This window comes from Bidens hawaiensis, unplaced genomic scaffold (assembly GCF_021521415.1).
Source record: "Bidens hawaiensis isolate Kalapana, Puna unplaced genomic scaffold, B.hawaiensis_p1.1 tig00005823_1, whole genome shotgun sequence".
Taxonomy (NCBI): Eukaryota; Viridiplantae; Streptophyta; class Magnoliopsida; order Asterales; family Asteraceae; genus Bidens; species Bidens hawaiensis.
Window position 1 is genome coordinate 68,595 of NW_027491384.1, and position 15,244 is coordinate 83,838.

Genomic DNA, 15,244 nt, shown 5'->3' on the forward strand with positions numbered 1-15,244 from the left:
ACCACTTTCAACCACGCTCTAAAAAATAGAGTACACACCCACAGTTTTTTAAAAAACGTGTTGTGAATGCTCTTAGGTGTAATCACACAAAGCAAAATGAGAGTGTAGAAAAGGACTAGTTTTGAGGAAACAGGATTCAAATTGTACTTCCTCCCAAATAGAAAAATGAAAAGAAATGTTGGGGTTACATTATTGTCCGTTGTAAAGAAAAAAACACGAAGAAGAAGAAGAAGAATAAAAAGAAAAAAGAGAGTCTATATAGGTCTAATCTCAATGCCTTCAATAATTAGGCCACTAAACTTCTTCTTATCAAAGCCACCAACATTTGTCAACGAAAGGTTGATACATTTCCTTTCTATGGTCTTATTAGATTGAAATTCCAAAAGTTGTACTTCCATCCAACCATCGCTCCTCTGTTGTGGAAGGTCTCTTGTATTCAACTTATTAGGTGGGTTGCTTGTGTTTTGATCCGCCTTTAATCTAATTACCAGAGTTTGAGGACTTACTAAATATATATACCAAAAGTTTCCCCCTGAACCCGAATATTCAGTATCCTCCACTCTCATAGGAGCCTCAAAACCGGATTGGTCAGGTAATAATTTGTAGACAAGGTATGTTGCATATCTTGTTTCAAAAGATACTAGTTGGGATTGTACTTCGGTATTGATGGAATTATACTCAAAATAAAACTGAGCAGCTTCTCCAAATCTAAAAAATATTAGAAAGTCATCTTACATGTAGAAGATTTTATAAATTTTATAATTCACATATTTGCAATAGATAGTAATTTCTACAATAAAGTTGACATGAAAATATAAAAGAACCTTGATCCCGGTAAAGATAGCTTCTTGTAAAAACTAAAAGCCTCTTTTGCTGATATCATAAGACATTTCTTTCCATGTTTGTCAAGAGAAAACCACTGTCAAACAATGATTATATAGACATGTTTAGCAATTTCCTTCCTTACAACAATGTTCATAGGCTCCACAACTACATATGACAAGAAAAAATATGTGCAGATGGACTTACAATGCTTCCTTCCTTGTAATAACCATTGATTAAGAACCCATTGCGCATAATTGAGTACACCTCCTCCTTGGTTGTCCATTGCAACCTATTAACAGATAGTTTCATTATCTCTTCATAATCAGTTGGTATTTTTACTTCCCAATTTACATCTGAATCTGATATGGGTTGATTCTCATCCTCTTTATGTTCCACCTGAGAACATAACAATACGAATTTATGTTTGATCTGGTGACTAACATGGGTTTTCTTACATTGAAAATAACAAATGCAATTGTGGCTGAAGCATATTAATTAAATTAATAAATATGTACATGAACAATGAAACTTTCATCTGTCATCTTACTTTCTCCATGGGCCGAAATTCGATGCCTACAACTATCATGAAAGTATGAGAATTGGAGGCTCTGTCAAACAGAATTTGAAGATCAACAACGTTGTGGTCACAAGTAAATTGATACAATTCAGCCATATACAACCCATCATCTCTCTTATACGCAAGGTGTGAAACTGAAGATTTGGTCTCCCCTTTTAATTTGTATTTGAGGGATTGATACAAACTAATCATCCATCCGTCATTTCTATCTTACACAAGGTGTGATACTGAAGTTTTCTTCTCCCCCTTCAATCTGTATTTGAGGGATATATCTTTCCATCTTCCGTCCCATGTGGGGAACAACTCAAAGACAAGGTTGACCGTGTATGTGATTCCAGGGGACAAGAATTGAGTTTTTACACGTGTTTTGAATTTCCCATCAACAGAGTAGGCGCCTTTAGGAAATCTGCATGAGTAGTATGTAGCAAAGAATGATACATTGCTTTATACTTATCAAATATATATTCTCAAAAGCTAGAAGCAGGTGAAGTTACCTTGAAGTACTTTCACACTTGAATTTTGGATCCAAGCATTCTGCAATAGATATCATCTCACATTGTTCTCCCTTCTTATTTAATGAAAGCCACTGTATACATCATCAAACAGATTCAAGTAAGTTCCTGTTAGTTAAAATCATGACATCTTTTATGTTCAAATAAAACATATTGACATTATATGTTTTATTTGAGCGTGCACAAGTTCAAGGACTACTCATGTGCTTATAATGTTACTTGTGACGGTAATTAACAATGGCATGTAGCTGATTACCGTTTTTCCGCCCTTAAGGAGAACCCCTTTGAACATAAGCCTCATCAATTCAACTTCGGATCTGTAGTTTACAGGATTCTCTGCACTCATTGTTATCTCTTCATAGTAAGAACGGTGTTTGTTCCATTCACCTTTAAACTCTTCATTTGCAGCTAACTCAAGACTTTTGAGTAACTCCTGACTTTCAAGTGCACTCTCAAGTTCTGTCACAACCTCAGCCATCTTAGGCCGAGCATCACGAGATTCCTTCAAACATAGATATGCAATGTCTGAAAATATTTCTAAAGCACTCTGCTCCAATGGTTGAATGGTCGGATCTTTAAAGACGATATCCTTTAACTTCTTCTCTTCATAGCATTTTTTCCACGTGGGCACTAATATCTGCTGAACGTGACCGTTGCTATGTGTATAGCACAGTCTCCCAAATAGAACTTCAAATAACACCACACCGAAAGAGTATACGTCTGACTCTTTTGTTAGGGTGTTGGTCAAATGATATAGTGGATCGATGTAGCCCAGGGTACCTGCTGCTAAGTTGATAACAGTCGAATGAAGATCATTAGCAGGGCCCATTATTGAGAACCCGAAGTCAGCCAGTTTAGCATTCCAATGGTCATCAAGTAGGATATTGCCGCCTTTTACATCGCAGTGGATAAGCCTCTGGTGAGTCTCTTTTGGATCATGAAGGTGTCTTAGTCCCTTGGCGGCACCAAGGCATATCTTGATACGTTGTGACCATGTGAGATGAGGGGAGTTTAAATGGCGGTCAAGGCTTCCACGAGATGCATGCTCGTACACCAGGATCGCCTCGTCCCCTTGGTAACAAAATCCTAGGAGAGAGATAAGATTTTCATGCTTGTAACGGGAGAGCATAGTGATCTCTTTCAAGAACTCAGCTTCTCCTTGTCCATGCCTACGATCCAGACGCTTAATAGCTGCCATGCTTCGCCTCTCGGCAAGAGACACTTCTCCTTTATACACTTTACCAAAACCACCATATCCAATACAATTAGTCTCATCATCGAAGTTGTTGGTGGCTGATGTTATCTCATCAAGTTGGATTTTAAGATGTTCAAACTGCTGCAAGATTGTTTGCAGTGATGCCTCCATATTTGTGGATCAAGGGTTCCAAGCAAATGTAATTACACAACTAGCTTGACTAAAAAAGAAACTGAACATGTCAAAGAGGCTGTGTCCATCTTTGATGCGGGCTTGCGGGGGGCAATTGAAGATATTGTTGTGTGTGGAGGACCGCATTTTGGGGACCTCCAGTGGAGGTTGGCTTCCTTCCCTATGCGTTGCGGAGGCTTAGGAATTTTCTCGGCTGAGGATGTCTCCGCATATGCATTTGTGGCTTCCAGGTCTCAGTCGTGGAAATTGCAGGACCACGTCCTGCGAAACGCTGGTGTTACGGGGGTAGATCCTGACTACTCTTTTGCACTTGGTAATATTGGAACAACTCTCCCGAACCTTGATATAGGCGGTTTTACTGATAAGGAGACCGCCCCCAAGAAACCTCAACAAACCTTGGCGAGTGCTCTTTATGGTAAACACGTACATGATTTGGAGGAGCGATTCGATATGACCCCGAGACAAAAGGCAGTTTTAGCTTGTCTCAAGGGGGCTCATGCCCAGGATTTTTTGACTGTTGTGCCCATTGAAGGTCTTGGGCAACGGATGTCGGCAGTTGAATACAGAGCCATCCTTAAATACCGGCTTATGGTTCCCCTTTTCCCTCCAGATGAATTATGTCCCATTTGTAAAAAAGCTTGTTTGGATAGATTCGGTGAGCATGCCCTCCACTGTAAGGAATTGTCGGGATTCAAGTATCGTCATGACTGGGTTAGAGATGTGTTATGGGATGTGCTTAGACGTGCCGGGATCTCAGCCAAGAAAGAGGCACCTGTTAACTTTTTGACTGATCCGCGTGAGGGAAGATCTACCCTGCGTCCTGTGGATGTTCTTGTGTTTGGCTGGGCAGGGGGTAAGCATGCGTGTGTTGACCTCACTGGGGTGTCCCCGTTGGTGGGGCTGAGAGACAGTGGCTTCGTACCGGCACAGGCGGTTTTGAGAGCGGAGTCTAGGAAGGTTGTTAAGCATGAGACATCGTGTTTGGAGAATCAGCACGTGTTCATTCCATTTGCCTTCGACACTTTTGGATCCCTAGCTCCCGAGGCGGTTCGCTTCTTGGAGCGGGTGCAGAAGGTGGTCCACAGTGACTCGCAGAGCCCGAGGAACCAAGGATTTATATTTAGTAGAATAGGCTTTGCGATTTAAAAGGGGATAGCGGCGCAGCTTGTTGCTCGCTTACCCATTATCCAGATATAGTTCGGTTTGTGTTATATATAAAAGGATCAATATTTACTCTATAAAAAAAATTCATTTAAAAAATTGTTTATTTTCAACCAGCTATCATTATAGACTAAACAATTTATGGCCTTGTGGGTGGTTTATGGCAAAGTCAACACACACTTATTTCCCAGCCTAGGTGCCCTCATCACATGATTCATGATTGTATATAAAAATATTAAGTTCCAGCTGTTATAGACTTGTAAAAAAAATTTAAAAAATAATGACAGCTATTTGAGTTTTTGATTTTGGAAAAAATAGCTATTACATTTATTAATTTCTAAATCAAACTAACATGTGCCCATTATACTCAGAAGGCTTAAACATGTAGGCAAACCGAACGTTTAGTGAATCGTACAACCGGAACTTCACATAAACTAGATTCTTGTCTGCCGAAACTGTTCCGCACATGCTAAATTAATTTGAGAAAATAAGAGCAAAATTATTGATAAGCAATATATGGTAGAAGCGGACACATAAACTAGCTACTAATTTGTTGTATAAGTTAGAGAGAGGGGAGGTGAAGCCCTATACTTTTCTTCTCTCCTATGATTTTAAACGAGAATAACTTTTTTGTATATTTTAGAAAAAAATACAACAAATTAAAAGAATAAAATGTATTTTATTTTGGTGTAATATTTTATTGAAAAAATAATACCGTATAAAAAAGTTATGTCCGTTTAAAAATCATGAGAAGGGGGGGAACAAAAGTCTAATTAGCATGGATGGTGTCTGTCCTTTCATCCTACAACTCTCACTTCTTACACCAGTGATGTGTCTTTCCATCCCATCCATGTTATCCTGAAACCATGAAAATGCATATATTTTTTCATCCCTAAACTATTTTTTTTTTCAGTTCTAATAAGTATAAATGTAAATAGTAACAATACAATAATACCCACTAAATGGCCACATCACCATCCCAACCTCACACCATGTGTTCTGACAGAACAAAACCAATAACTCGTATAAATATAAACGTACAAAACCACTAGTCCGTAACATTACAGACGGAACTTGTGATCAGAGGACCCTAATGATCCGAACCTTATGGAACATAGTACGTGCTCTACTATCAGTACCGTGTGGACAAACCTCTGTTATCATTCTTGATGCTGAAACACAAGATTGAGGTGATGGTCAGCGGCATATACCGTTTTTTAAATGAGATAGGGGAAGGAGGCAACTGATCTAGGGTGTGGCAAGAAAAGAGAGAAGATGCAACGGATAAAGGGAGCTAAGAGACGAGAGTTATACGAGTAAAAGGAAGAGAAAAACGACAACAGAAACGAAGTTTTTATTTTACCCAATGCATATTTACTTTCACAGTTGATCAAACCACCATTAGAGAAATCGTTATTTCGTTAATTTATTGTCTCAAAACGGTTATGTACCTAATAAGTCAAGCTAAGCTTTTGAATTGGCTTTCAAGTTTAACATTAGGTAGAGTCGAGTTCAAACTTGCCTCTTGACTATACTAACCTCTTATCAAGTGGTTAAAAAGTGTAACAATCCGGTTTTGGATTGTTGAGCCCACTGAGTTGTGAAGTCGGTCGGTTTATAACAAGGCGGTCCACGAACATATTGAATTCTATGGTACCTTTACAGATAAGTGGTCCACAGACAGATCGGATCCTAATGAGACCACCATAGCATAAGATGGATAAGGTGGTCCTCAATGCTCCAGGTTAAAGCATATAACAACCTGGAACTATGCAACTTTCTGTAGCAACCAGATGGTCCATAATCCACCCAACACATTTTCGCACCAACCACTTATCCAATAAAAGACCACATTCATAAATTTTAAAAACAAATACGCAAACTTAAACTCAAATAAAACTGCAGTGTACTCGTTAAAACATTATACTCAAAACATGATCTTTCAACTCTATAGCATATGATTAAAGAAAGTACTAAAACTAACATAAGTAAAGCTGGTTCAGTAGAGTCAAGCAAACCAAGTCACCGATTGTATTCTTGTAGTTGTAGTTTTAGGTGTCTGTGGAAATTGCTTCGGGAAGATGACGCAGCTTATGAGGCGACATTGGAGACTTGGGCTTAACAGACGGCCCAGTTAATCTGTTACTGATCTCTTTCGGGCATTGTAGACCCGTGAGCCCAAGTACTCTTCTGACTTCATTTGCCAACTCTATGACCATGTCGTCTTCATGACCTGTCCACCAAACAAAAATAATTAGGTTTTGGGTTGTCATATCTTATTTATAAAATAAGCCGTGTTCGGGTTAACGTGTTTAACCCGTTTAATCAAACAGATAGACACCTCAACCCGTTTACGCCCCACCAACCTACTTAGCACGTTTAGATAAAGAGGTTAACGATTCATGTTCAGGTATTATAATTTGATTACTATTTGTCAGCTTCTTTGACACGTTCAGATAAGCAGGTTAAACAATTCGTGTTCAGGTCACAAGATTTTAAGTGCGTGAAGGTTAGGATTGAAGATTTTAACGCACCAATATCAAACATTGCCTTCTCCAGCAAGAAAACATAGTCACGGTTGTTTCCACATGGGCCAAAAGCAGTAGCTATTTGTCTGAAAAAGCAAACAAACACGAAACGGACCAATTAAATATTTAAAATAGTTATGAGAGAACGAAAAGATTAAGTAACGGTTAAGTATTATACCTTGCCATATCGTCCAGTGGTGCAGGCCCGAGATAGTACTTATTTGATTCCTTGTCTGGAGTTGATGTGAAACTGTAACAAATAAAACATTCCAGTTACAACAATTTCCTTCTATCACAATGTAAAATATGATATAATAGCTTACACAATAACTCCTGATAAAGTAGGCTCTTCAATCTCCTCATCCTGAATCAAGATTTAACCAAATCAGAACTTGGATTTGTGATTAAACGTGTTATTTGCATGAGGAAATTGATATTATTTTACCTTGAAAAAGTCTACAGTGGTTTTTCCATCATACTCGCATTCTCTCTTCTCTAAGTACTGAAATAAAAAAGGAACAACACAATTAATTAATGTACAAATAAAACATGTAAATTAACCATTAGGTGAACTGCAGTCAACTCATTAAGGTTAAATTTGATTTTACACACGCATTTAGCAACCGAGTTAAAATAATACATACCGCCATTGCCAATCTTTCCCTCTCTTCACCTCCTCTTACACAATACACAGCACCCCACTAAAACAAAAATTAGGTCAAAATAAGAGAAAAACACACACACATGTATTTAAGTTTAAAATAACGTAAAATGGTAACACTTAAGCTTTCTAAAACTTACACAGATGGCTCCTTCACTGTATTCAAGTGTGCACGTTCTTGCAGGGTGCTCAGGTGTACCTCTGTGATCAATACATGCTGTGACATAATAATATGATTATTACTATTAGATTGATATAAAGGTGCGTAATAATGCAGGAAACAAAAAGATAACAGTTTGAGCACCTACTTACCAAGATCAAACACACGGCGGTAATTTTTGATATACCCGATCATCTTCTCATCATAGTCAAACCCGGGGTTCCATACCAATGAGCCATAACCAAACACCCAGAAAACCATGATTTGCAACTCTTCACAAACTACAAGATGTTGATATATAATATTAGGCATATAATATTGTTTTGACTTATGAAAGTTCATGTATACCACTTTATAACACCATGTTTCATATGAGTTGGTTTCAAATAAAATATTAATAATATCAATAATCCATAGAACTTTTCCTCAAAAGCAAGCATTTAACCTTTTATGTCAAACAATATTACTTTCCAGATACACGATTGATATAGATTTTGTTAACATATGTACAATTAATAACGCTAAACTAATAAAGCCTGCTTTAACAATTTCATTTTTATACCATAAGCATCATCAAACATGCCAAAAATGCTACAGTAATACAAAAAAACTACCAAATATTAATTATTTTTTTCTAAAGAAATAGCAGTGTATTAGTCTCATTGGTGTTTATCCAAATACAACACATTTTTAATCATTATGCTGCCTGTAATTTAATAAATATTCTAACATATTTATCCAAACAGACCACAAAAGCGCCTGTACTTCCACGATTGACTTCACTAATTCAAAATAGAATCCAAAATAGCTGAAGTAGCAATCAGATCTAACAAATCTATTATATTACATCCAATAACAGTTTTTTGTCATCATCCATAAATATGTAAACAGAGGAGATTCTAACTATGCTTCATATGAACTAGCTTCAAATAAAATATCAATAAACCATTCAACATTCCTTAAAAGTTAGTATTTAACTTTTTATGTCAAAACAATATCACTTTCCAGAGACATGATTGATATACATTCAGTTAGCATATGCACAATTAATAACACTAAACCAGCATAGCCTCCTTTAATAATTTCATTTTATATTATAAGCATCATCATCAAACATGCCCAAAATGCAACATAAAACAAAAAAGTACCAAAAAGTTAGGATTTATTAAATCATGGACCATTTCTGCTTGTAATCTACTAACTATCCAATCATTGCTCAGCAAATCAGACCACAAACCTGAACTTCCATGATTGACTTCAATAACACAATATACAATCCAAAACAGCTAAACCGTCAATCAGATCTAACAAAAATATTCTAATCAAATCCAATAACAGTCACTTTTTGTCATCATCCACAAATATATAAACAAATAGCACAAAATCAATGTTAACAGAAAAGATTCTAAATATGCTTCAAATGAACTAGCTTCAAATAAAATATCAATAAACCATTGAACTTTTCCTCTAAAGTTAGTATCTGACTTTAGTATCAAACAAAATTACTATTAATAACAAAGTCTACGTAAATAATTTCATTTACATACCAAAAATGCTACAGAATAACAAAAAAGCGCCAAATACTAGAGTTTATTAAATCATGAATCATTTCTGCTACTAACTATCCAATCATTGTTCAGCAAATTCAGACCACAAAAGTGCCTAAACTTCATTAATAACTTATATACAATCCAAAACAGCTAAACTACCAATCAGATCTAACAAGTCTATTCTAATGAATCCAATAACAGTTACTTTTTTGTCATCAGCCAAAAGTATATATATATATACAAATAACGGAGAAGAGAGTTTTCCACAAAAGTTAGTTAGTATGACTTTTTATGTCAAACAATATTACTATTAATAATTTCAATTTTATACCAAAAATACTACAGACATAAAAAAAATTAGGGTTTTAATAAATAAGAATCATTATTCAACAAATCAGAGGAAAAAAGTGCATAAAGTTGATCAATAAGAATCCAAATCAGCTAAAGTACCACCAATCAGATCTAAAACAATATATATTCCAATGAATCCAATAAAAAACAGCTACTTTTTGTTTGTTTTGTCATCGTCAATAGATATATATAAAGAAATAGCAGAGAATCAAAGTTAACGTTAGTCCATAAGATACATAATAGCAGATTAAATCAACCAACATGATTGAGTAATTGCTTACAGGAACCGAAGAGCGGAGTGTATGTAATGTGCGGTGATTGAACGGATGAAACCGATCGTCAGAGGAAATTAGGGTTCCGGCGACGTTGAAAGAAAGAGGAGGAGTTGGTGGTTAATAATAATAACTCTCCTTCTCTCTCTCTTTCGAGTATGCGTCAGATGGAAATGGAATGGAAGAGGATGATTAATGTTACAAATGGGCCTATTTAATTTATAGAAAACACAACTCTTTATTTACTTACCATATGCCTGCCACTTAATATCATCATCGTGTATGTGTAAGTATATGTATGTATATGTATAAGGTAGTTTATCCGGCGTGTTGCGTCTGAACAGGTTGGTAAAATACGGACGGCGATAAACTTAATCGTTGTTGGCCAGGTATTGAGGCGATGAGTCGACGTGAATTTTAACATTATCATCGGGTGCACTCGTTATGGTATAGACGATGTTGGTAAAACCAGAGCGTTAAAACCCAAAAAAATCATCAAAGCAACATATAACAAGATTAACATGTAAAAAATAAATTATTTGAGGTTTATTTGGTCTGGAAAACCAAGCGCTGGTAAAACCCAAGTGTTTTCGGTTCTGGACATTGAGGTGGTAACTCGACACGAGTTCGATCGGTTTCATTTACTTTTGTTATGGTAACGGAGCTAAAAAATGTTAAAATTTAAAAATCGAGGAGGACCAATGAGGTAGCGTCAGTTGGTAAACTCGAGCATTATCAGTCCTGGACGTTGAGGTTGTGAGTCTACAAAAATCCGGCCGGTTTCCGTTATGTTCGTTACAGTACCAGAATTTTGAAAAAAATAAATGACAATGACTAATACGGTTCCGCCAAGTAGCCCAATCATCATTTAGCGTCACCAAACTTGTCATTTAATAATTATTAATTATTATAATAATAATAACAATAATAATTCGGTAAGGGGATGTAAAATCTAAATATTGGTTTCATATTATAAAAAACAGAATAAATGTATTCAGAGATAAAAACGGTACGTCTAAAAAAGTAAAGGCTATAGAGTGAGATATGTTTAGAAGTTTTAGAGTGAGATATGTTTAGAAGTTTTAGTGTAACGTATGTGAAAAAATTATCTTCGCCCGTTTAATATGACGTGATGTGGTGGAAATGGTATGAAACAATTTAGTATTAATTTAAAATATATATATATCTATACTATATATAAAGCATGAGTTATGAACCACTTAAATTTAAGAGGTATCAAACTCATTGCTTTATATAATTAAGCAAATCGAAATACTCTTTTAAAACTCAAACTCAAAATTTAAAAAATTATGGATAATTAAGTCTTTATTCACAAATCTAAATACTCTTTTAAATATACTTACATCTTTGGTCCCTTAACTTCACTACCTTTTATGTAAAGTTTAATAATAGTTACACATATGTCCTCTAATTCAAAACAAACTACCCCACGACTTTTTAACGGTCATAACTTTTTCACATGTTAATATTTTTTCAAAAACATTACATCATAAAAACGAGCATTTTATTCTCTTTAATTTGGTTATAATATTGCTATAGTTTTTAGTTTTAAAAAGTTAGCATGTTACGCGCTTACCATTTAGAACCTGGACACAAGTAGAGTCGGGCGAGTTCGGGTCATTTGTAAAAGTACAATAGGGTCGGAATGAGTCGATACAAAAAAAATAGTTATGGTTCGCGTTCGAGTAGAAATGGGCCAGGTCAGAACGTTGTCGAGTCGGGACGGGTTTGGGGCCAAAACGGGTTGGTTTGTAAAATGATTTATTTTAAATTATTGTATATTGGTTAAGCATGTTTTAATGTTGGCAACGTGCATTCCCGTCCGGTTACGCGTGTTCAATCTTCGATTACACGCAACTGGCTTTGCACGAGTTACGCGCCCAATTTTAGGCTACGTGCTCACTGTCATCAGGTGACGTATGTACCGAAACGGACTATGCGTTCAATATTAAGTTGCGCGTGCGCCCCGCTACATTGTGCGGGCACCATGCTAGTATATATATATATATATATAATTAGTTTTCGTTTTTTAGTAATCAAAATCTCGTCCTATTACAAGTTTTAAAGGAAACTATATTTTTTGTTATGAATTTTTAAAAAATTACCATTATTATTATTGTTGTTGTTGTTGTTTTGGTCAAAAATCAATCAAGGATAATGTAACCAAATTTGTAAAGTGAGGTTTAGTGCTTGAATGATAATAATAATAATTATGAAACGAATGAGAGCAAGAACACAATGATTTGTTGCTAGAAAAAGCCCTTGATCTTGGTCGGATCGCCGGCACAAAAACGTCGGGTGATGACAAATCATCTATCACCATTTTTATTAATCAAAAATCGGGTTACAATGGTGGAGATTATAATCAGTAATACAATGATTTCTATGTGTGTGTATTGCTAGAGAGAGTTTCTGAGTATTGCTAAAGTGTGCGAAGTGATAAGTGACTTTACCTAGCTGATCATAAACTCGTTATAAACAAAAAAAATCTATAACTAAAAGTCCTATTAATCCGCCACTCTCTCATTAGCTTCGTCCATGCCTCTTGACCACGTGCTGAATGAGTCTAGTAGCGAGATATTAGATAGACTTGGTCATATAGTCGTTATACCATTAACCACAACACCACTCAAACACAATCGTTAGTATACAAATAATACCGAGGATCCTTGATCCTTCGTAACCTGGAAAATATCTCAAAAATAAACGATTCACAGGCTATATAAGGATAGAATATCATCAACATAAAATCTATGCCGTTATTATTTAAATTTTGTCAACTTTAAGTGATGTCTCCATCGAACCATAAAATTTCTTAAATATCTAAACATCAAAATACGGCAAGACTTACGAAGAAATCATCAACTGTTGTTTAAAAACATTATTATTGGGTCGTTGTCCCCTAGTCTTTACCACATATATGTCCTTTCATGACTCTCAACTAGTATGTTTTTGGTACTCAACTTGTTATTATGATTTTATAATATTATCAACACGCATGTATTCTTGTTATAAACCAAATATTATTTAACTATTTGTATGTGTTATTCTAATAACCAGTCAATGAATTGCCATAGAAACTAATAAAGCCATTCTAGAAAATCGGTTTTGTTAATTTCTGTAAAAATTCCTATAATCTTGCCTATACCTAGCAAAAATAAGAGATATGTTAAGCTATCAAAAGATGAATCAAAAGAAGTAGATACATGAAAATAAGACTCCTGTTGTGTTAGTTCGTCTATACATATATAGTCGTATATTAATTCAATAGATAATTGACATACTGTATATGACTAAAAAAAGGTTCTATATGTCAAATAAAGTTTGGTTTTTAATCAAAATAAGTCATAACTTATAAGGTTTACCATCCCTAGAGTACACAAGTAACAGCATATTATACTTTATATACCAAATCCAATAAACGATATAAGTAAATATCAGTTAAAGTGGCTTACTAGGTATTCATTTGTAATTTATTATACACAAAATGAAGAGTTACAAAACTATCCTAGTGTTATTTCTGAGTTACCACGAGAAATGATGTGCATGCATGTCATCCATAGATGAGAGGATTCAGTGAATCTGGACACTCGTATGCGAAACAGCTTCATTTATTGGTTACACCAAATTTCCCTTGAAAAAGTAGCACCTTAATAACTACTTAATTATTAGTAACTTAATGTAATTAGATTTTTATATGTTATCTAATAGGGTAGCTTTGCGCCTCGTCATGATATACAAATTTGTTTATTAAATGGACCCGCAAGAAGCTAGATCACAACATATAATACAAAAAAATTAGGGATCCAATGAAACCGAACTCGACAAAAATATATGAAACCTGATATATTTGGGATGGGTATACCTTAGCCATTAGGGTATGAGACGGGTTTGATATTAATTTTTAAAAATTTTAACAGGTTTAGGGTTTTCGATATACTCGATTACTTATAGTTGGTCAAAACCGACGGGTTTTGGTCATGTATATCTTACGGGTATTTTTAATAAATAAATGAAAACTCGATACCCAGTGAGTATCATCGAAACCCGTTTGTAATTATCCGATAAATTCCCTACGGGTCTAGGGCATGTCTGGGAATACCTAAACCATGCCCTAGACTCTTCCAAACCCGACCCATTGCCATTCCTACAAAACATTAACATTCAACTTTCAAGCATTGTAAAAACAACCAATCAACCTTAAACTAACGTTGGAGGAAAAGTGAAGATTTTGGATGAAGATTGCAAGGTATCAAGTTCGAATATAATCCAAACCATGTTTTACCGTAGCGTGCCTTTGAGCGTCAGATTTCCAAAACATGAGATGGTGGGCTTGAAAGACCCGGCACCATCTGCGAATCCCGGGTAACCATGCTTTATTAGTTATTCGTTTGAAAAAAAGAGAAAAAAAAACAGTGAAAACAAAAGGATTAATTACACCAAAATGGAACATCGAAATAGTTTGTTTTTATCCACTTCTTGATAAGAAAGGGTAGTAGCTTTAATTCCTCCACGATTCTCGCCGAATGAGATATATAAATGGATATGTTATAAATGGGCTGAGCACATTTTGAGTTCCTGTTGATATCTTAAAAGGATATTTTAAAGGTTGTTTTATAGTAATATCTTTTAAGATTCCATGTGAATTAAGGGATGCTATTAAACGTATCTTTCATTTTCTTCATTTTTACTAAACATGCATCATTCTTCAAGTTTTATCTTAATACAATTTAAATATGGACTTCTCTCTTTCATTTTTACTAAGTGTACCCCATCCTTCAAGTTTTATATTAAACGATATAAACATTTATGTTCATTCTTTGTCATTTTGTCATCTTTATTATCATTATTAATTAAAAGATTTTTTTTTCATTATTTAAATATATTTTCTTTTTTTTTGCATGTTATAATATTTTTTTTTATTTTTAAATGACAGAAATTGTTTATGTAAAAATTTTTTTTAAATTAAAAAGAAAAAAGCATTTTAGGGTGTGGTTTTTTTAAATAATTTATAAAGATAGCTTACTTTAAAAAAGAAATACATTTTTTTTCATCAATAAAATAGATTAAACAATATAAGACTTAATTAACAAGTTGGTTTTTTTTGTCACATGACATTAATTTCATGCATTCAAACCTATCAAAAAAAATTAAATAATTTTTTTGTCGGATGTGAGGCATATGATAAGATAAATATAAACAAAACGTTTTGTCGTTTTTATAAAGGCGTTATATTATT

At 34.8% G+C, this 15,244-nt stretch overlaps 3 protein-coding genes across 3 annotated transcripts; all 3 read right to left on the reverse strand.

The window, feature by feature from the left end:
* Positions 1–53: 53 nt before the first annotated feature.
* On the reverse strand, positions 54–1,594 carry LOC143630783 (F-box protein VBF-like). The gene is made up of 4 exons (XM_077099698.1): positions 1,373–1,594; positions 1,030–1,221; positions 825–919; positions 54–708 (listed from the first exon to the last, which is right to left on the reverse strand). The coding sequence occupies exons 1-4, from the start codon at positions 1,592–1,594 to the stop codon at positions 255–257; spliced, it is 963 nt and encodes a 320-aa protein (XP_076955813.1). The 3' UTR covers positions 54–254.
* LOC143630782 (putative serine/threonine-protein kinase PBL7) lies at positions 54–3,311 on the reverse strand. Its single transcript, XM_077099697.1, has 2 exons — positions 2,171–3,311; positions 54–1,988 (listed from the first exon to the last, which is right to left on the reverse strand). The coding sequence occupies exons 1-2, from the start codon at positions 3,278–3,280 to the stop codon at positions 1,893–1,895; spliced, it is 1,206 nt and encodes a 401-aa protein (XP_076955812.1). The 5' UTR covers positions 3,281–3,311; the 3' UTR covers positions 54–1,892.
* A 3,025-nt stretch (positions 3,312–6,336) lies between these two features.
* On the reverse strand, positions 6,337–10,117 carry LOC143630784 (gamma-glutamylcyclotransferase 2-1-like). The gene is made up of 9 exons (XM_077099699.1): positions 9,994–10,117; positions 7,964–8,092; positions 7,792–7,868; positions 7,635–7,691; positions 7,436–7,492; positions 7,314–7,354; positions 7,169–7,240; positions 6,997–7,076; positions 6,337–6,695 (listed from the first exon to the last, which is right to left on the reverse strand). The coding sequence occupies exons 2-9, from the start codon at positions 8,070–8,072 to the stop codon at positions 6,514–6,516; spliced, it is 675 nt and encodes a 224-aa protein (XP_076955814.1). The 5' UTR covers positions 8,073–8,092; positions 9,994–10,117; the 3' UTR covers positions 6,337–6,513.
* Between the last annotated feature and the right edge of the window lie 5,127 nt (positions 10,118–15,244).